The sequence below is a fragment of the Oncorhynchus nerka genome, linkage group LG28 (genome assembly GCF_034236695.1).
Source record: "Oncorhynchus nerka isolate Pitt River linkage group LG28, Oner_Uvic_2.0, whole genome shotgun sequence".
NCBI classification, from domain to species: domain Eukaryota; kingdom Metazoa; phylum Chordata; class Actinopteri; order Salmoniformes; family Salmonidae; genus Oncorhynchus; species Oncorhynchus nerka.
Genome location: NC_088423.1, coordinates 13,450,704 through 13,473,445, shown reverse-complemented (window position 1 = coordinate 13,473,445; position 22,742 = coordinate 13,450,704). Strand labels below are relative to the sequence as shown.

The following is a 22,742-nucleotide window of genomic DNA, read 5'->3' as shown; positions in this document are numbered from 1 at the left end:
CTCAGCAGACCAAACCAGTCTCAGTGTGACCTCAGCAGACCAAACCAGTCTCAGTGTGACCTCAGCAGACCAAACCAGTCTCAGTGTAACTGCAAAGTTACCTTACATCACAATGTATCTCGTATTGATCAAACTATTAACAAATTGCTATGAGTAACTTTCCCCCTTTTAGATGCTTTGTAAGGGTTGTAGGTGATGGGGTTGATTTTCACTAAGTAGCTAAATAGAGTAGTGTAATAGAGCAGCATCTGCGTCAGTCAGTGAGTTTGGCACGTGGCATATACATAGAATGGCTACGAAATGATAAGTGTAGGATCCTGTGTTTTTCTCAACCACTAGACCAGACCAGGAGAAACTCTTACCCTACTTATAGGCTACAACTAGAGTTCAGAGTTTTCCCTTGTTTAGCAATGTAGTCAATAAATACTTAAGGCCCTAATAATAATAATAGATAACCAATAAGGGACCATATCAAGCCAACATTTTAGCTCCATTCTGCCTGACACGGGCCTATTTGACCTCCTGGTTGGGGCTGTGACATTGAGAAAGGTAAAGGGTGTTGTTAACAGATAGAACAATCAGCTTATCACTTAATACAACTTGGCATTTTTTGATAAGTAAGTCATTGACTGCTAAGCGCTAATGGACATTCCTGCGTGTTTTCACTTCAAAGAAAACTGCTGGGCTTTCAGATGTTTTAGATGTGTGAAATCTGAAGAAAATAACTTTAAACAGAAAATCTGAAGGAAATAACTTTAAACAGAAAATCTGACATCTTTTATGTAGTCCTATTAACTTTTGTGTCACGCCAACCTCCCTCATTTCAATAGGAGAAATTCATACAATTGGAAAGTACAGCCCATGACTCAATTCCAGCTCAAATTAATTAGTGGCTCTATTGACTCCATTTTGGCTCAAGGGAATTGAGCAGTAGAATGACCTGGCTCTGCAAACAAGAGGGTCAGAAAGAAACTGTGAAGGAGCCCAGACAGCCAGCCTCCTTCCTGTTATTCAGTGTCATGGAAAGACCTGATTGTTCTGAGAAACATACTGTCCATGTCTCATCACAAGGGAGCACATACAGTGCCTTTTCAATATTTTGTTGCATTACAGCCTGGTTTTAAAATGGATTAAATTGTGATTTTATGTCACTGGCCTACTACACACTGGCCCCATCATGTCAAAGTCTAATTGTTTTTAATAAATGTTTACAAATCAATTAAAAATGAAAAGCTGAAATGTCACATAATAAATTGCATTGGACTCACTCTGTGTGCAATAATAGTGTTTAACATGATTTTTGAATGACTACTTCATCTTTGTACCCCACACATAAAATGATCTGTAATGTCCCTCAGTAGTGAATTTCAAACACAGATTCAACCACAAAGACCAGGGAGTTTGTCCAATGCCTTGCAAAGAAGAGTAGAGGAAGGACACGACTAGAAAACAAAGAAAATAGAACTTTTGTAAAATAGATTGTGACTGTAAAATATATAGAGTATGTTTCAGCTGGAAGTAGAAGCCTAAGTGTTATTGTTCATTAGTTTACTCCAATTAGGGGAGGGGTGGTACGGTTAGTGGAAAATATATTTTGTAAAGATAAGTATAGTACCAGTCAAAAGTTTGGACACACCTACTCATTACAGGGTTTTCATTTATTTTTTACTATTTTCTACATTGTAGAATAATAGTGAAGACATCAAAACTATGAAATTACACATATGGAATCATGTAGTAACCAAAAAAGTGTAAATTAAACAAATTAAAATATATTTTATATTTGAGGCTCACCCTTTGCCTTGATGACAGCTTTGCACACTCATCATACACACTCTGTATCTATACTGTATATTTACCCCAAAATATATGGGAGATTGGAAATGATGCAGACAATTACAGTGATGGAAGCTACAATCTACCTGCAATATTAAAGCTGATCAAACCCTCAAACCTAAAAAATAAAAATACTAAACAAAATGCAAAAAAGGGCACCATTTGTAGATGGGTACAAAAAAAAGCAGACTTTGAGCATGGTGAAGTTTTTATTACATTTTTATTTCACCTTTATTTATTAGTTATTAATTACACTTTGGATGGAGTATCCATACACCCAGTCACTACAAAGATACAGGCATCCTTCCTAACTCAGTTGTGGAGAGGACGGAAACTGCTCAAGGATTTCACCCTGAGGCCAATGTTGACTTTAAAACAATTACAGAGTTTAATGGCTGTGATAGGAGGAAACTGAGGATGGATCAACAACATTGTAGTTACTCCACAATACTAACCTAATTGACACAGTGAAAAGAAATCCTGTACAGAATACAAATAGTTCAAAGCATGCCTCCTGTTTGCAACAAGGCACTAAAGTAATACTGCAAAAAAAGCAATTAACTTTTCCTCCTGAATACAAAATGTATGTTTGGGGCAAATCCAACATAACACATTACTGAGTACCACTCTCCATATTTTCAAGCATATTGGTGGCTACATCATGTTATGGGTATGCTTGTAATCGTTAAGGACTGGGGAGTTTTTCAGGATAAAAAAATAAACGGAATGGAGCTAAGCACAGGCAAAATCCTAGAAGAAACCTGGTTCAGTCTGTTTTCCTCCACATACTGGGAGATGAATTCACCTTTCAGCAGGACAATAACCTAAAACAGAAGGCCAAATCTACACTGGAGTTGTTTACCAAGAAGGTAGTAAATGTGGCCGAGTATACAGTTTTGAGTTAAATCTACTAGAAAATCTATGGAAAGACCTGAAAATGGTTGTTTAGTAATGATCAACAACCAATGTGACAGCTTGAAGAATTTTGAAAATAATAATGGGCAAATGTTGCACAATCCAGGTGTGGAAAGCTCTTAGAGACTTACCCAGAAAGACTCACATCTGTAATCGCTGCCAAAGGTTCAAAGTATTGACTCGGGTGTGAATACTTATGTAAATGAGAGATTTCTGTATTTCATTTTCAATACATTTGTAAACATTTCTCAAAACATATTTTCATTATGTCATTATGGGGTATTGTGTGTACATGGGTGTGAAACATTTTTATTTGATTCATTTTAAATTCAGGCTGCAACAACACAATGTGGAATAAGTCAAGGGGTATTAATACTTTCTGAAGGCACTGTACTTTACCTGCAATGCTACTTTAGGGATAGCTATCATAAAGTATCTCTAACTGGTTCATAGTATGTGTAGGAACACTCGTTTTTCCAGGGAAAACTCGTCTAGGCCCTAAGTATGTATTTATCATTCTGGTGAGGAAAATTATGAATTAGCATGATCACAATAATATCATATTAGTCCCCCATCAGTGTTGTGCTTGTAGAATGTCAAATAGTGTGTTTACTATTCATAGTGCTAGCTGGCTTCTAATAATCGATTTCCTCTATTGGGAATAACAACATTTACACTATGGGATCGCATTACTGTACCACGGCAACATCACAAGAAATAGGCAAGTTATCAAGGCCGGAAACGTACTGAAGAAAAAATGGTGTGCTCCCCGCCCTCCACCTTTTCTTCACAAGCTGTTTGTCAAAACCCCCAGCAAAGTAGTTAAAACAATATTGAACCCGAGCTGTCACTCTGAAAAAAATGGTAATTACATCCAGAAATGTAGACTGTTTCTTATTTGAGTGAGGACAGGAGGAACTCAGTAGGAGGTGCATTGGCTTTTTCATTCTGATAGTGAGTCTAGGAAGTTGGAGACAGCTATTTGGTTTGGAACGGAACAGATTTGACTGAAGGTGACGTAGTGTTTTTTGAGGCTATGTTGAATTTCTAACCTGAGAGTTGGTGTTTGATAGGAATGCTTAGGTTGCATCCCACTGCTCTGCCGTCCATCCATCAGTTGTGTGGGAGACAATTCATCAACCCTCCTAGGACATGGCGTCAGCGTGAGTGTCAGGGATCCCAAACATTTTCCCCAAAGTGGGCAAAAATATGACCATGCTTCTCTCTCTCTCCATCTCACACGAACTCTCTGGAATGTGTTGTTCTCAGGATGGACACGTTGGTCCCGTTTGAGTACTTAGAAAATGCTTCTCTTTCTACCTCCCTTGGAGGGAGCACCAGTGGTGGGAAAGTACCCACATTTTCATACAGGGTAGCCTAGTGGTTAGAGCGCTGGACTAGTAACTGCAAGTTCAAACCCCTGAGCCGAGAAGGTACAAATCTGTCGTTCTGCCCCTGAACAGGCAGTTAACCCACTGTTCCTAGGCTGTCATTGAAAATAAGAATTTGTTCTTAACTGACTTGCCTGGTTAAATAAATGTTAAAAAAATATATTAAAAAATTAAATAAAAAAAATACCTGAGTAAAAATAAAGTTACATTAATAGAAAATGACTCAAGTCAAAGTGAAAGTCATCCAGTAAAATACTACTTGAGAAAGTCTAAAACTATTTGGTTTTAAATATACTTAAGTATCAAAAGTTTAAAAATGTAATATTTCTAATATTAAGCACATCAGATGGCACGATTTTCTTGTTTTTAAATTTTACAGATGGCCAGGGGCACACTCCAACATAATTTACAAACTAAGCATGTGTGTTTAGTGAGTCCGCCAGATCAGATGCAGAAGGGATGGCCAGGGATTTTCTCTTGATAAGAGCGTGAATTGGACCAGTTCCCTGTCCTGCTAAGCATTCAAAAATGTAATGAGTACTTTTGGGTGTCAAGGAAAATGTATGGAGTAAAAAGGGCCTTATTTTCTTTAGGAACGTAGTGAATTTCAAAGTAAAAGGTGTCAAAAATATAAATAGTAAAGTATAGTACTAGTATTTTTACTTAAGTACTTTACACCACTGGTGATCACTGATGTGACATGAATTAATATATTTTTTCACAGGTTTTTTTTGTGGTTTTAATTTCGGGCATTTAAATGGTAGGCTATTTGTTTGTCAACTTGTCTATAATAAGATACATGCAGCTTCTCTTCTGTCGTAACATCTTGCCTGCCTAAAGTGGTGCTCATTAGATCAATGTAATTAAACCATAGAATGAATGCATCAATAATCTGTCATCAGTAAAGTTTTCTCTTTCATTCTGCTTTCTTGTTGTGTGAGGACTTTTAGGGGCCGGGGAGAAAATGCAAGATCCTTCCTGTGCAAAATGTCCAAATTACATCAGTTTGACCAGTTTTAAGGAAACGAAAAGCTGTGAAATTATGTTTCTGATTAGATTTCAGTTTGTCTTGGATGCATTTATGTGGTTGAAATACTGTCAGCTTCTATGTTTCAGTGTCAATCACTGAAAAGGTTTGCGATCCCTAACCTCGCATTCACATTCTCTCAAGAGATGCTGAATTAAATAATAGTTTCTCCACTCCTGTTACTGAGACAAAATGTACATTTTCTGTACAATTTTACTGCATTAAATACTTAATTCTGCAGGAGTTAATATTATATACGGCTACATGTTTGTGGTTATAGGCCTACTGTTAGTGTCTAGATTTCAGTTATTTACATTAACTTTAAAAGTGAGCAAACCAGGGGGTGTGGCCGCACCTGCCGCACCCTTCTGCTGTCCTTAGAATGAATGTTTTCACCAATCTATCCAAAACGTTTAAATCTATGAGAGGGATTTCACACTTCATAAAGACAAGAGAGCAAGTGAACACTTCCTAGGGAGTATGGTAAGGAGTCAAGAGACAGCCAGGGCCATTGGCTGCTCATTCACCCATGATGCCTCAGGCTTTACGATCTATCACGCTCCTTTCACTCACCAAACGATCCCATGACCTCACTAACCCCACACACCCTTCCTTGCCACACATACTTGCTTTCTCCAGACATTTTTTACCATGCAATTAACCTAATCTTCAAAGGACATACCCCAAACAATTTAATACAATTCCATATTGCATTCTGCCTCTGTTGTTCATGTAGTTAAGCCTGTACTGCACTGCACAACACATAGACATCTGATATAGAACATATTATGTGATACATCCTTCTGGGAAACTCCTCCCCCACCCACCTCGTGACATATCGCTTAGCAAGTGCCGAATTATGAAATTCTGTATTTCGTAGTTTCTTCCTATGTCATTGTTAATGAGTTTTATCAGCATTTTTATCCAGTTTCTAAAGTCAGAGTCTCTAAACTCATGCCTTCCATGGGTGGGTTGTCTGAAGGATTGTAAAGAGGACATTATTGTCCAAGCCTAACTTATTCTATTATGTGTGTGTGTGTGTGTGTGTGTGTGTGTGTGTGTGTGTGTGTGTGTGTGTGTGTGTGTGTGTGTGTGTGTGTGTGTGCGCACGCGCATGTGCATTATCCATTTTCTGTAGATAACAGCCACTATAATGATAATGTATGTGTGACATGAACACATGAAGCCATTTGTTGGCCTTATCCACCCAGCAGTCCATCATGGAGGATGGTGACAAGCAGAAGAAGCAACTTAATGGATAATAAAAATCTGGGAAAATGGGTCACCTCAATGTCTCCAGCAGCACTTTAACATAATGAGTGGTGATTCAGCACCAAGACAGGGAATAACAACCTGTGTCTAGGACTAATGACGGATGCATTACTGTGTGTGTGTGAAGTGTGTGTGTGTGAAGTGTAATTAAATTATATTCATCACATGCTTCTAAAACAACAGGTGTTGACTAACAGTGAAATACGTATTTACGGGTCCTTCCCAACAATGCAGAGAGGAAGAAAATAGAGACATAATAGAAAAGTAAAACACATAATACTAAAATACACAATGAGTAACGATAACTTGGCTATATACACAGGGTACCAGTACCGAGTCAATGTGCAGGGCTACGAGGTAATTGAGGTAGATATGTACATATAACTAGGAATAAAGGGACAGATAATAAACAGTAGCAGCAGCGTATGTGATGAGCCAAAAGAGTTGGTTCAAATAAAGGTAAATGCAGAAACAGTTGGAGTCGGAAGTGTACATACACCGAAGCCAACTACATTTAAACTCCGTTTTTCACAATGCCTGACATTTAATCATAGTAAAATGTCCCTGACTTAGGTCAGTTAGGATCACCACTTAATTTTAAGAATGTGAAATGTAATAGTAGAGAGAATGATTTGTTTCAGCTTTTATTTCTTTCATCACATTCCCAGTGGGTCAGAAGTTTACATACTCAATAAGTATTTGGTAGCATTGCCTTTAAATTGTTGAACTTGGGTCAAATGTTTCGGCTAGCCTTCCACAAGCTTCCCACAATAAGTTGGGTGAATTTTGGCCCATTTCATATGACAGAGCTGGTGTAACTGAGTCAGGTTTGCAGGCCTCCTTGCTCGCACACGCTTTTTCAGTTCTGCCCACACATTTTCTATAGGATTGAGGTTGGAATGTTACATACACTTAGGGTGTAATTCAAACTCGTTTTTCAACCACTCTACAAAAAAATCACACAAAATAGCAGAATTGGTCAGGAGCCCGTAAACAGCCACTATATACTTCTCAAGGCCGTGTGTGTGTGTGCGTGCACAATAGCTCTATGGGCCTGGAGCTGAGTGACACCGATCTCTGATTCATATCCATGTAATATCAGAGAACAAAGACTTCCAACCATGGCAACATCACAACACTCACTCTCCCTACCTGTCATTGGAATGTGTGGCTTCAAGATTGCGATATCGTTGGCCGTGACTCAGATAGGTGTTGTCCGTATTGCGTCAGACTCTTGCTGTGACATGACCCTGTACGATTTATCATTATTGTTTTATGAGAGTGACGACTATCTCGAAGTGCAGCGTTACTATCTCAAAGTTCAAATGTCACTGCTTTGGTCACATTGTGTGAATTGGGCCCTTTGTGGCTCAGTTGGTAGTGCATGGTGTTTGTAACAACAGGTTTGTGGGTTTGATTCCCACGGGGGACCAGTATGAAAATGTATGCACTCACTACTGTAAGTTGCTCTGGATAAGAGCATTTGCTAACACATAAATGTAACTGCACATAGCTCAGTCAGCCATAGATACAAAGCTTTGAGTTTATTCCAATGCTGTTTAGCATATTAGCAACAGCGGTGCGTATGAATAACCTGAACAGATCACCTGTTTAAATCTATTGTAATTTGTCATCTAAATAAAGTTGTGTTTTTCCACACCATGTTTCTCTATTAGACTCTTATGAGGGAACGGCAGGTATTCTGTTACCAGAGGCCTACACCGTTCATAAACTACATCACCTGGTAACAATGTGAAAAAGGATGGACGTAGTTTTCTGTGCTATAAAAACCACCGTAAACCACAGAGGTATAAGGATGTTTCTATAATAATGATCAAGTCGTTATTAAGTCACTGTAAAAGCAGACATCACAGCGAGACTATGGCCACCACCTAGCACTATCTGAAGACATCTAGGATAAGGCTGGGATACAAGTCTTATCATCATTACTGGGTGCTTTCCCAAATGACCCACCACAAACAGACACAGTCAGTCAAGCTGTGAAGCCTTTGATTATAGTGGATGTAACTATAGCTGTATGTAAGGCTAGTATTATTCATTCTTATATTGTAGATGAAGCAGTGTTTGGAGATGTACACATATACCTATCTATACAGTATTTTGAACAATGCTATGTATCCTTTCCTGGGTACACTCTTAGAAAAAAGGGTTCCTAAAGGGTTCTTCAGCTGTCCCCATAGGATAACCTGTTTTGGGTCCAGGTAGAACACTTTTTGTTTGCAGGGAGAACTATTTTGGGTTCCATGTAGAACCCTCTCTGAAAAAGATCCTACATTGAACCCAAAAGGGTTCTAGGGATCTACCTGGAACCAAAAATGGTTATTCAACGGGTTCTGCTATGGGGACAGATGAAGTACCCTTTTAGGTTCTACATAGATAGCACTTTTTTTCTACAAGTGTAATAGTATGTATCCTTATCAGGGTAGGTCAATCTGGAGACAGCAGAACCAGATTCAGTTGTAATGTTTTGAGAGAGAGATGTATTTTTTCCTTATTTACATAAAACCTTGTAGCACACAGATCACTGAGACTAAGACCAGGGCCATGTGGAGGATTACAGGGTCAAATGTCCTTATTGGTAGTAGTTACAGTCTTGTTTCATCGCTGCAACTCCCGTACGGATTCGAGAGAGGCGAAGGTCGAGAGCCATGCGTCCTCCAAAACTTTTATTCCTTTCATCACATTCCCAGTGGGTCAGAAGTTTACATACACTCAATTAGTATTTGGTAGCATTGCCTTTAAATTGTTGAAAATGTTTCGGCTAGCCTTCCACAAGCTCCCACAATAAGTTGGGTGAATTTTGGCCCATTTCATCTGACAGAGCTGGTGTAAATGAGTCAGGTTTGTAGGCCTCCTTGCTCGCACACGCTTTTTCAGTTCTGCCCACACATTTTCATCCCTCTCACTACACACCATCCCTCTCACTGCACACCATCCCTCTCACTACACACCATCCCTCTCACTACACACCATCCCTCTCACTACACACCATCCCTCTCACTACACACCATCCCTCTCACTGCACACCATCCCTCTCACTACACACTATCCCTCTCACTGCACACCATCCCTCTCACTGCACACCGTCCCTCTCACTGCACACCGTCCCTCTCACTGCACACCATCCCTCTCACTGCACACCGTCCCTCTCACTGCACACCGTCCCTCTCACTGCACACCGTCCCTCTCACTGCACACCGTCCCTCTCACTGCACACCGTCCCTCTCACTGCACACCGTCCCTCTCACTGCACACCGTCCCTCTCACTACACACCGTCCCTCTCACTACACACCGTCCCTCTCACTACACACCGTCCCTCTCACTGCACACCGTCCCTCTCACTAAACCCCAGCCCTCACTCTGCAGCCTGTTTGAACACCATCCATCTCATTCTGCAGCAGGGTGTTGTTGGTGCTGTATACCAGCCTGTCCAGAGCCCAGCAACCCCTCCCCCTGACGTGCAATGGCATTATTTACCAGTACGTACTATTGACTATCAGAGGGCAATGTTGTTGAAGCTGCAGTCGGCCAGAGAGGTACAGCTCTGTATAAGCAGGCCTGCCTGGGGTCACACCAGGTAGGTAGGTAGGTAGGTAGGTAGGTGTGTGTGTATGTGTGTGTGTGTGTGTGTGCTCGTGCGTGCGTGCGTGCCTAATGTATGTATGCTCAGTGTGTTTGGGTTGAGTCTGTTAATATGGTCTCACAGGCCCAGTCGTGGCTTTAGGGTATTGAATTAATACTGAGGTGATAGGAGTGATTGGACGGTGGTTGCAGGTGTTTGCAAAGGGAATAGAAAAAAACACGACTAACTCATATACAATATTACATTTTGTCAAAAGCAAACCTGCTAGTGGCAGGTGGTGTAGTGGCAGGTGGTGCCAGTTGCAGGTGGTGCTAGTGGCAGGTGGTGCCAGTGGCAGATGGTGCTAGAATGCACCACAACTCATTCTTAACAATATGCTGGAATATTATTCCAGTATACTCTACAGAACCTCTAGATGTCACCCCATTGTGTCTGTCTGCTGTCGTTGTCTACTTCTGTTTACAGTATGACTGCAGTTGTGCCATGTTTCTCTATGGCGTTCAATGGTTGTTTTTTTCAGTCTCTGTGTCAATGTGGATCTGATCAGTAGCGACTACTTAGTTACTGTTCAAACATTACTGTTCCAAAAAGTCATCCATGCAGTATGTAAAACCCCCTCATGACGTAAAATACACATTACATTTTGATAAGGGCTAGAGTAAGCTTTGTTCTTGACAGTAACAGTTGTTTCTGTAAGCATAGGGAAAGAACAGATGCAACAGCTTTGAGGTGAAAACCCATTGTCCTCCTCGTGACGTCTCAGCCTGTCCCATGCCAGCTAGGCTATCAGGGACGTCGTTGCCGCCAAGCAATGTGAGGAGAAAGGATCATAGATGTCCACAGCATATTCAAATGCAGTAGGTTTTTAGCCTGGTTGTCTTACAAGCTAAGGGAAGATGTATCCTGGCCTTGCCCAATAAGACAACAGTATGTTGACTAAAGAGGATATAGACTAGCAGGACTGTGACTGGCACCCAGCCTAGATGTCCCTTACCTGTGTATGATGTATGATCTGTTTTCTACAGGTGTGGTTCTGATGGAAATCTCTGAGGTGCACAAGAAGGTTCACCTGGAGCTGGAGGAGAATGTAAGTTACCCAGCTGACCTACTGTAACTTCTTCTCTTAGTAAAATAGTAATTATTCCTTTTTTGTTATGTAATTACCATTTTACCATCTAATTGATAGTTAAGTGGCAGACTGAAGTCCAGGGTTATCATTCTCTTTGACCTGCATTGTGTGCTCATGTCCATCCACATCCATAGGGCCTTCCTATGCCAACTCTCTCTTTCTCACTGTGACTAGTAATTAGCAGGCCTCCCTTATCCTCTAAACACACCTAGAATACAACAAAGTCTACTGAGAAATACCACCTGGACACAAGACAACTGTTAGTACTTTGTTTGTCTTTTAGACCAGGGATGGACAACCTGCAGCCCCCCCCACACACACAGTTTTTCTATTGTTATGTGTGACGATCAGTGACTGGCAATTAGCCAAAATAGATTGGTAAATTTGTCCAGCGGCCAGCTATGTAAACTTTGTAATCATGGTCTAATCACCAGCCGGGGGCCCCCTTGATTTAGCTAGTCTCACTCACATATCATAATAAAGCCTGTGGAGAAAAAAATGACTATAACAGCAAATTTTTCCTCTCCAACTCATGGCAAAATGTGTAGAATTGCATGAAATTTGTTATAAAATTGCAATAACTTCTCTACGCCCCATGTCAAAATGTGTAGAATTTCACGAAATTAACTCTAAAACGTAAAAATGTAACGTAAAAGCATAAAAATGTTTCACTGTACTGCTTCCTGTGTGCACGTGGCAAATAAACTTTGAAACTTAACTGAATTTAAGATGATTTGTATGATGAATATTGCATTCTCTGGAGTGATGAATCAGGCTTCACCGTCTGGCAGTCTGATGGACAAATCTGGGTTTGGCAGAAGCCAGGAGAACGCTGCCTGCCCGAATGTATAGTGCCAACTAGAGGTCGACCATTTAATCGGAATGGGCGATTAATTAGGGCCAATTTCAAGTTTTCAAAACAATCGGAAATTGGTATTTTTGCGGATGAAAAAATATATATATGTTATACCTTTATTTAACTAGGCAAGTCAGTTAAGAACACATTCTTATTTTCAATGATGGCCTAGGAACAGTGGGTTAACTGCCTCGTTCAGGGGCAGAACGACAGATTTTCACCTTGTCAGCTCAGGGGATCCAATCTTGCAACCTGACAGTTAACTAGTCCAACGCAATAACGACCTGCTTCTCTCTCATTGCACTCCACAAGGAGACTGCCTGTTACGCGAATGCAGTAAGCCAAGGTAAGTTGCTAGCTAGCATTAAACTTGTCTTATAAAAAAACAATCAATCATAATCACTAGTTAACTACACATGATGATATTACTAGATATTATCTAGCGTGTCCTGCGTTGCAGGATAACCCCTGGGGAGGCAGGGTAGCCGGCAGGATAACCCCTGGGGCGGCAGGATAGCCTAGTGGTTAGAGTGTTGGACTAGTAGCCGGAAGGTTGCAAGTTCAAACCCCCGAGCTGACAAGGTACAAATCTGTCGTTCTGCCCCTGAACAGGCAGTTAACCCACAGTTCGTAGGCCGTCATTGAAAATAAGAATTTGTTCTTAACTGACTTGCCTGGTTAAATAAAGGTAAAAATTAAAAATTAAAAAATATATATAATGTGACTGAGCATACAAGCATACAATTATCTGACTGAGCGGTGGTAGGCAGAAGCAGGCGCGTAAACATTCATTCAAACAGCACTTACGTGCGTTTTGCCAGTGGCTCTTCGTTGTGCGTCAAGCATTGCGCTGTTTATGACTTCAAGCCTATCAACTCCCGAGATGAGGCTGGTGTAACGAAGTGAAATGGCTAGCTAGTTAGCGCGCGCTAATAGCGTTTCAAACGTCACTCGCTCTGAGCCTTCTAGTAGTTGTTTCCCTTGATCATTGGGTAATGCTGCTTCAAGGGTGGCTGTTGTCGTTGTGTTCCTGGTTCGAGCCCAGGGAGGAGCGAGGAGAGGGACGGAAGCTATACTGTTACACTGGCAATACTAAAGTGTCTATAAGAACATCCAATAGTCAAAGGTTAATGAAATACAAATGGCATAGAGAGAAATAGTCCTATAATTCCTATAATAACTACAACCTAAAACTTCTTACCTGGGAATATTGAAGACTCATGTTAAAAGGAAACACCAGCTTTCATATGTTCTCATGTTCTGAGCAAGGAACTGAAACGTTAGCTTTCTTACATAGCACATATTGCACTTTTACTTTCTTCTCCAACACTTTGTTTTTGCATTATTTAAACCAAATTTAACATGTTTGAGGCTAAACTTGAGGCTAAATTGATTTTATTGATGTATTATAGTAAGTTAAAATAAGTGTTCATTCAGTATTGTTGTCATTGTCATTATTACAAATAAAAAAATTGTCCGATTAATCGGTATCGGCTTTTTTGGTCCTCCAATAATAGGTATTGGTATCGGCGTTGAAAAATCATAATCGGTCGACCTCTAGTGCCAACTGTAAAGTTTGATGGAGGAGGAATAATTGTCTGGAGTTTTTCATGGTTTGGGCAAGCCTCCTTAGTTCCAGTGAAGGGAAATGTTAACGCTACAGCATACAATGATATTCTAGATGATTCTGTGCTTCTAACTTTGTGGCAACAGTTTGGGGAAGGCCCTTTCCTGTTTCTGCATGACAATGCCATACAGATATGGTTTGTTGAGTGACTGGCCTGCACAGAGCCCTGGCTCACCAACTGCATGCCTAATCGCCCAACATCAGTGTCCGACCTCACTAATGCCCTTGCGGCTGAATGGAGCAAGTCTCCGCAGCAATGTTCCAACATCTAGTGGAAAGCCTTCCCAGAAGAGTGGAGGCTGTTATAGCAGCAAAGGGGGACCAACTCCATATTAATGCCCATGATTTTGGAATGAGGTGTCAGACAAGCAGGTGTCCACATACATTTGGTCATGTAGTGTTTCTGTAAGAGGGAAAGAAGGAGAAAGTAGTCAATGTTTAAAAAACAAAAGACAGACCTGTTGTTGGAATTCCCCTTACTGAGAAAGACATTATCACAGCTACATTCCTCTGGCTTAGACTCACAACTGTTATCCTGATATCACCATCTTTCCATGATTATTATTGTCATACGTTTATATATCAACTTGAACTACATTCTTTCTTTTCTTTTCAGTTCAAGCAGTTCCACAAAGAAATCATTTCTGAGCTGGAGAGGAAAACAGAGATGGATGTCAAATATATGACTGTAAGTACCTTGACCATTGTAGGACCTTGGCAAGGGACAATGTAATAGCAAGGAGTGTGTGAGTGCATGCGTGTGTTTGTGTAGGTGTCTGTATGTCTACGTGTACAGGTATGTGAGTACACACTTAAAACATGGTCTCCAGGGCCTCCTGAGTGGATCAGCGGTCTAAGGCACTGCATCGCAGTGCTAACTGCGTTACTATAGATCCTGGTTCAATACCGGGCTGTGTCGCAGGGAGACCTATGAGGCGATGCACGGCCCAGCATCCTCCGGGTTAGGGGAGGGTTTGTCCGACCGGGATGTCCTTGTCCCATCGCGCTCTAGCAAGTCTTGTGGCGGGCCGGGCGCATGCACGCTGACACGGTTTCCAGGTGTACAGTGTTTCCTCCAACACATTGGTGCAGTTGGCTTCCGGGTTAAGCGTGCATTGTGTCAAGAAGCAGTGCGGCTTGGCGGGGTTGTGTTTCGGGAGGATGTACGGGAGTTGCAGCAATGCAACAAGACTTTAACTACCAATTGGGGATAAAAAGGGGTAGAAAACAAAAACATAGTCTCATATCCCCTCCTCAATATCCCCTGTCCCTTCAATATCCTCTATCCCCTCCTCAATATCCCCTGTCCCTTCAATATCCTCTATCCCCTCCTCAATATCCCCTGTCCCTTCAATATCCTCTATCCCCTCCTCAATATCCCCTGTCCCTTCAATATCCTCTATCCCCTCCTCAATATCCCCTGTCCCTTCAATATCCTCTATCCCCTCCTCAATATCCCCTGTCCCTTCAATATCCTCTATCCCCTCCTCAATATCCCCTGTCCCTTCAATATCCTCTATCCCCTCCTCAATATCCCCTGTCCCTTCAATATCCCTGTCTCTATCCCCTCCTCAATATCCCCTGTCCCTTCAATATCCTCTATCCCCTCCTCAATATCCCCTGTCCCTTCAATATCCTCTCTCCCCTCCTCATTATCCCCTATCCCCTCCTCAATATCCCCTATCCCCTCCTCAATATCCCCTATCCCCTCCTCAATATCCCCTATTCCCTCCTCAATATCCCCTATTCCCTCCTCAATATCCCCTGTTCCCTCCTCAATATGCTCTATCCCCTCCTCAATATCCCTGTCCCTTCAATATCCTCTATTCCCTCCTCAATATCCCCTGTCCCCTCCTCAATACCCTCTATCCCCTCCTCAATATCCCCTGTCCCCTCCTCAATATCCTCTATCCCTTTCTCAATATCCCCTTCTCAATATCCCCTATCCCCTTCTCAATATCCCCTATCCCCTCCTCAATATCCCCTATCCCCTCCTCAATATCCCCTATTCCCTCCTCAATATCCCCTGTCCCCTCCTCAATATCCTCTATCCCTTTCTCAATATCCCCTCCTCAATATCCCCTATCCCCTCCTCAATATCCCCTATCCCCTCCTCATTATCCCCTCTCCCCTCCTCATTATCCCCTATCCCCTCCTCAATATCCCCTATCCCCTCCTCAATATCCCCTATTCCCTCCTCAATATCCCCTGTCCCCTCCTCAATATCCCCCGTCCCCTCCTCAATATCCTCTATCCCTTTCTCAATATCCCCTCCTCAATATCCCCTATCCCCTCCTCAATATCACCCTATCCCTTCAATATCCTCTCCCCCCTCCTCAATATCACCAATATCCTCTATCCCCTCCTCAATATCCCCTATCCTCTATCAGCTCCTCAATATCCCATATGCCCTCCTCAATATCCTCTATCCCTTCCCCTCCTCAATATCCCTCCCTTCAATATCCCCTATCCTCCTCAATATCCCCTATCCCCCCCTCCTCAATATCCTCTACCCTCCTCATCCCTTCCCTTCAATATCCTCTCTCCCCTCCTCAATATCACCAATATCCTCTCCTCATCCCCTCCTCAATATCCCCTATCCTCTATCAGCTCCTCAATATCCCATATGCCCTCCTCAATATCCTCTATCCCCTCCTCAATATCCCCTGTCCCCTCCTCAACATCACCAATATCCTCTATCCCCTCCTCAATATCCCATATTCTCTATCACCTCCTCAATATCCTCTATCACCTCATCGATATCCTCTATCACCTCATCAATATCCTCTATCACCTCCTCAATATCCCCTATCCCCTCATCAATATCCCCTATCCCCTCCTCATTATCCCCTATCCCCTCCTCATTATCCCCTATCCCCTCCTCAATATCCCCTATCCCTTCCTAAATATCCCCTATCCCCTCATCAATATCCCGTATCACCTCCTCATTATCCTCTATCACCTCCTCATTCCTCTATCCCCTATCCCCTCCTCATTATCCCCCTCAATATCCCCTCCTCAATATCCCTATCCCTCCTCAATATCCCCTATCCCTCCTCAATATCCCCTATTCCCTCCTCAATATCCCCTGTCCCCTCCTCAATACCCTCTATCCCATATGCTCCTCAATATCCCCTGTCCCCTCCTCAATATCCTCTATCCCTTTCTCAATATCCCCTTCTCAATATCCCCTATCCCTTCTCAATATCCCCCCTCATCAATATCCCCTCCTCAATATCCCCTATCCCCTCCTCAATATCCCCCTATCCCCCCCTCCCCCTCAAATATCCCCTATTCCCTCCTCAATATCCCTATCCCTTTCTCCTCAATATCCCCTATTCCCTCCTCAATATCCTCTATCCCCTCCTCAATATCCCCTGTCCCCTCCTCAATATCCTCTATCCCTTTCTCAATATCCCCTCCTCAATATCCCTATCCCCTCCTCAATATCCCCTATCCCCTCCTCATTATCCCCTATCCCTCCTCATTATCCCCTATCCCTCCTCAATATCCCCTATCCCCTCCTCAATATCCCATATCCCCTCCTCAATATCCCCTATCCCCTCCTCAATATCCCCTGTCCCCTCCTCAATATCCTCTATCCCCTCCTCAATATCCCCTCTCCTTGCATTCAGTCAAAGTCTTCTCCATCGCTCCATCTTATCCTCTGTGTCTCTCATCCAGGCAACATTCAAGCGGTACCAGTCAGAGCACAAAATGAAGCAGGACTCTCTGGAGCGCTCCCAGACGGACCTGAAGAAGCTGCGGAGAAAGACCCAGGGAAAACAAGCCACCAAGTACGAGAAGAAGGAGAACGAGGTGAGACTAGAACCTGATTTCAAATAATCAAGGAGAACCAGATCTAATTAATTAAGGACAACGAGGTGAGACTAGAACCTGATCTTAATCAAGGAGAATGGGATGAGACTAGAACCAGATCTTAATGAATCAAGGAGAACAATGTTAGACTAGAACCAGATCTTAATTCATCAAGGAGAACGAGGTGAGACTAGAACCAGATCTTAATTCATCAAGGAGAACGAGGTGAGACTAGAACCAGATCTTAATTCATCAAGGAGAACGAGGTGAGACTAGAACCAGATCTTAATGAATCAAGGAGAACAAGGTGAGACTAGAACCAGATCTTTAATTCATCAAGGAGAACGAGGTGAGACTAGAACCAGATCTTAATTCATCAAGGAGAACGAGGTGAGACTAGAACCAGATCTTAATGAATCAAGGAGAACAAGGTGAGACTAGAACCAGATCTTAATGAATCAAGGAGGATGAGGTGAGACTAGAACCAGATCTTAATTAATCAAGGAGAACGAGATGAGACTAGAACCAGATGTAATCTAATTTCACCGAGGTCTCAGTGATCAGACTATACACTCAATGCACCTTGGGTATGCTAGTCAGAAAAGGCCCTTGTCCCACTTTTAGAATTTTCTCCATTTTGAAACGGGGTGTCTTTTTTTTCTTTTGGAACAACACGATCAGCTGAGAAGTGACTCTGTGTCCAGTTAATTTTTCTGATGGTGTGAGCATGTGCATGGGTTCCTTGAGTTTCTCAGACGGCTATAGAGAGCACTTTAACAGACGGTCACGTGACTTTACCCTCATCCAAAACCACCTTTTTCTCTATGTGTCTCTATAAAAACCAGACAGACCATTTTTGCTCTTGGTTGCCATGGTTGTCATGCTTTGTTTTCACAAACAATGTCAAACCCTTCTATGGACTTCCTTGTAAAGTAATGATTTACACACATGGAGCAGTAATCCACAGAACAGGAGTTCCCAATTACATTCAGCCGCGGACCGATTGTTTTTCTTGAGTGGATGGTCGGGGGCCCAGAACATAGTTATAAACAGATACTGTATAGTATTTTCACAAAAGCAGAATCATTTCAAACCTTGATTATATTGGGATACGATCACATATACCTCTTTATTTACGAGTGGGAATATATATTCCTAAATTCCTGGTGATTTTTACAGTCTTTTATGTCCCAAAATTGTTTTAAAAAATTGGGTGGGCAAATAAAATTGCCCGAATTTGTTCCGCGTCTATTGGAGAATCCTGCCAAAGAGGATATCAAAGAAAGAAGTTTATGAAGTTCGTATTGACAGTAAACCCAGGGAAAGTCATAGGCCCAGCTGGCTCCTTGATCTTGCCACACACCGCAAGGAGGAAAAACTGTACATAAAAGTGCACAGATGGAAGGGAAATGAACACTACACATGCACAGTACCACCACACCTATAGCTGCAGGCAGAGTCTTTGTGTTCATGTCAAGTGGAGTGCCGTCACTGTCGTGCCCCTTCACGCATAAAGCAACACTGAAGGCTCATCGAGGATCAAATGCCTCTCATCACATTAGAATGGACAGTGTGTTTTAGTGAATGTGGGGAGTGGGAGCACTGTACACTCTTTTGTGAGTATTGTGCTCTCAAGTGTTGACTGGCTATGGGTACAGCCGACTCTGGAGTATGAAGTGTGCACCTAGGAGCTGGTAGTTGGCCTGGAGTTGGTTGGTAGTATACACTCACTGACAGGCTTCACAAGGTGTAGTGGGACTGGGAACGGGTGAAGAGTTTATACATTAACAAATGTTGCCTAAATAAAGTAGACTTGGAGTGGTGTCTGGTAGCATATTTAGCCACTAACAGTAATCAGAGGATACAGAGTAATAGTCTTCCTAACCATAGACTTCTTTATTAAATCAATAGGACAAGGTGAGAGATGGGCCCTGGGAGATGCTGTCTGTTGATGAAACCCGCTCTGGCTCTGCTCAATAACTCCTCTTTCAATCCTGCTTTATTGACTGGTTTCATCAGTCTGACGTTGATGAGTGTCAGTGTGTGAGCTGGGTTTCTATTTAACATGCAACACACATTATATTATTATTCTGACTGAAATCCTAGAAGCACTAGCTAACTGGGGGTTTGGAAGAGGAGAATCATGTCTCTCTATCCCAGAAGCACTAGCTAACTGGGGGTTTGGAAGAGGAGAATCATGTCTCTCTATCCCAGAAGCACTAGCTAACTGGGGGTTTGGAAGAGGAGAATCATGTCTCTCTCTATCCCAGAAGCACTAGCTAACTGGGGGTTTGGAAGAGGAGAATCATGTCTCTCTCTATCCCAGAAGCACTAGCTAACTGGGGGTTTGGAAGAGGAGAATCATGTCTCTCTATCCCAGAAGCATTAGCTAACTGGGGGTTTGGAAGAGGAGAATCATGTCTCTCTATCCCAGAAGCACTAGCTAACTGGGGGTTTGGAAGAGGAGAATCATGTCTCTCTTTATCCCAGAAGCACTAGCTAACTGGGGGTTTGGAAGAGGAGAATCATGTCTCTCTCTATCCCAGAAGCACTAGCTAACAGGGGGTTTGGAAGAGAAGAATCATGTATCTCTCTATCCCAGAAGCATTAGCTAACTGGGGGTTTGGAAGAGGATACTCTTGTCTCTCTCTATCCCAGAAGCACTAGCTAACTGAGGGGTTGGAAGAGGAGAATTGTGTCTCTCTCTATCCCAGAAGCACTAGCTAACTGAGGGTTTGGAAGAGGATACTCTTGTCTCTCTCTATCCCAGAAGCACTAGCTAACTGGGGGGTTTGGAAGAGGAGAATCATGTCTCTCTCTATCCCAGAAGCACTAGCTAACTGGGGGTTTGGAAGAGAAAGAATCATGTCTCTCTCTATCCCAGAAGCACTAGCTAACTGGGGGTTTGGAAGAGGACTCTTGTCTCTCTCTATCCCAGAAGCACTAGCTAACTGAGGGTTTGGAAGAGGAGAATCGTGTCTCTCTCTCTATCCCAGAAGCACTAGCTAACTGGAGGTTTGGAAGAGGAGACTCTTGTCTCTCTCTATCCCAGAACAGGGGGTTTGGAAGAGGAGAATCGTGTCTCTCTCTCTATCCCAGAAGCACTAGCTAACTGGAGGTTTGGAAGAGGAGACTCTTGTCTCTCTCTATCCCAGAACAGGGGGTTTGGAAGAGGAGACTCTTGTCTCTCTCTCTCTCTCTCTCTCTCTCTCTCTCTCTCCAGTTTCATCTCTTCTTAATTGCTTTTTGGTTGTAATCTTGTTATTAACCATCTTTGTTTCAGTATGTACCGTAATTGCTGGACTATTAAGCGCACCTGAATATAAACCGCACCCACTGAATTATTAAAAATATGTATTTTGTACATAAATAAGCTGCACATGTCTATAAGCCGCAGGTGCCTACCGGTACATTGAAACAAATGAACTTTACACAGCCTTTAAATGAAACACGGCTTGTAACAAAAATAAATAGGCTTTAACGAAACACGGCTTGTAACAAAAGTTAAAACAGTAGCCTACCAAGAAAGTCATTGGTCACTATCTTCCTCCTCCTGTGCACTGAAACCACTGAAGTCATCTCCTTCGGTGTCGGAGTTGAATAGCCTCAGAATTGCTTCATCCGATGTTGGATCGTTTTCATTGTCGCTCTCGTCACTTTCATCCGGAGGCAAATACCCCGCTGAACTCATGCTGCCCCTTCAACACGCAGCAGTCCAGCCTTTCGAAACCCGTTGATGATAGTGGATTTTTTGACAATGCTCCACGCTGTCAGGACCCACTGGCAGACTTGACCATAAGATGCTCTTTGCCTGCGGCCCGTTTTAGTGAAGGATTTCTCCCCACTTGTCATCCAAGCCTCCCACTGAACAAGGAGCGCCACCTTAAATGCACGATTTACACTGATGTCGAGTGGCTGCAAATACTTAAGGCCATCTGCTTTTCTTCCATCTGAAAGCTTTTGTTGTCTTTCTGCACTAAGTCAGTTCCTCACGCTGCTGTTTCCAACATCTTATCATCGACTCATTAAGGCCAAGCTCCCATGCAGCAGCTCTATTTCCTTTTCCAACAGCCAGATCGATCGCCTTCAACTTGAAAGCTGCATCATATGCATTTCTCTGTGTCTTTGCCATGATGAGGGTGACAAAATTACTACCGTAATCAGAATGATGGGAAGTTTGAGCGCGCTCGATTTACGTCACATTATGTGACGGTGCTAATTTTTTTGGCGGCACCTGTTGATTAGATAAGGGCCAACCCATACACACTTAGTAGTCATGTATCAGACTGTATTTAGTTTTGATCTACTGTGATCTGCTGTGATCTACTTTGGGTCAGTTGTCAGAAGAAATAAATGGATGAAAAATAAAAACAACCTGCGCTCTCCAAAGTAATGCATGAATGCCTTTTAATAGATCGATTATAGATGAAGTAGCATGGATCGGTAATGGAATTTCCCCAAATCTGTCTTTTTCAAACGTCTACAGGAGAGCACACCTTACAGCGGTTTTAACGTCTCAGCACTGGCTGCCTGTGAGTTTTAGAATTAATTTTAAGATTCTTCTATTGTCTTTTAAATCAATCCATGATTGTGCACCACAATACATGTCCGACATGCTTTTAAGTTGTGTACCCAGTATGTCCCTCAGGTCCTCTGGAACTGGCCTTTTAACTATTCCAAAGACAAGGACCAAGAGACATGGAGAGGCAGCCTTTAGTTATGATGCCCCCAGCCTCTGGAATAGCCTGCCAGAGAACCTGAGGGGGGCCAAGAGACATGGAGAGGCAGCCTTTAGTTATGATGCCCCCAGCCTCTGGAATAGCCTGCCAGAGAACCTGAGGGGGGCCCAAACTGTGATCTTAAAACACACCTTTTTAGCTTTGCTTTTCCTTAGGGTGCTTTTTAGTCTTTCAGTTTTTGTTATTCTTTTGTTTTTTTATCCGCTTATGTTTGTGTAGTAAATAGTTACGCTTTTATTTTCATTGATTTTATTAGTTATTTTCCTTTGAAGCACATTGCGTTGTTGCATTCCATTTCTGAAATGAATAAAGCCTGATTTGATTTGATTTGCTGGAACATCTGAGCTCAATTAATTATCTCTCCATATGTCTGTCACTCTCTCTTTTCCCCCCTCTCTCTTTCTCAGTCTTCCAGTCTTTGAGTGATTGTTTGCAGTAGAAATTAAGCTCCATAGTTTAGGTGGTGTGGCCCCATCATTGGGGTAAGAGAGAGAAACAGTGAGAGATAGATAATTAGAGAGAACTG

General features: G+C 42.4%; 1 protein-coding gene across 1 annotated transcript in view; it reads left to right on the top strand.

The window, feature by feature from the left end:
* LOC115112883 (brain-specific angiogenesis inhibitor 1-associated protein 2-like protein 1) overlaps window positions 1-22,742 on the top strand; it is a 65,157-nt gene that overhangs the window by 6,256 nt on the left and 36,159 nt on the right. Inside the window, exons 4-6 of the mRNA XM_065012647.1 lie at window positions 11,072-11,133; window positions 14,275-14,346; window positions 17,343-17,477. Coding sequence (XP_064868719.1) covers window positions 11,072-11,133; window positions 14,275-14,346; window positions 17,343-17,477 — 269 coding nt within the window. The remainder of the gene's footprint in view (window positions 1-11,071; window positions 11,134-14,274; window positions 14,347-17,342; window positions 17,478-22,742) is intronic.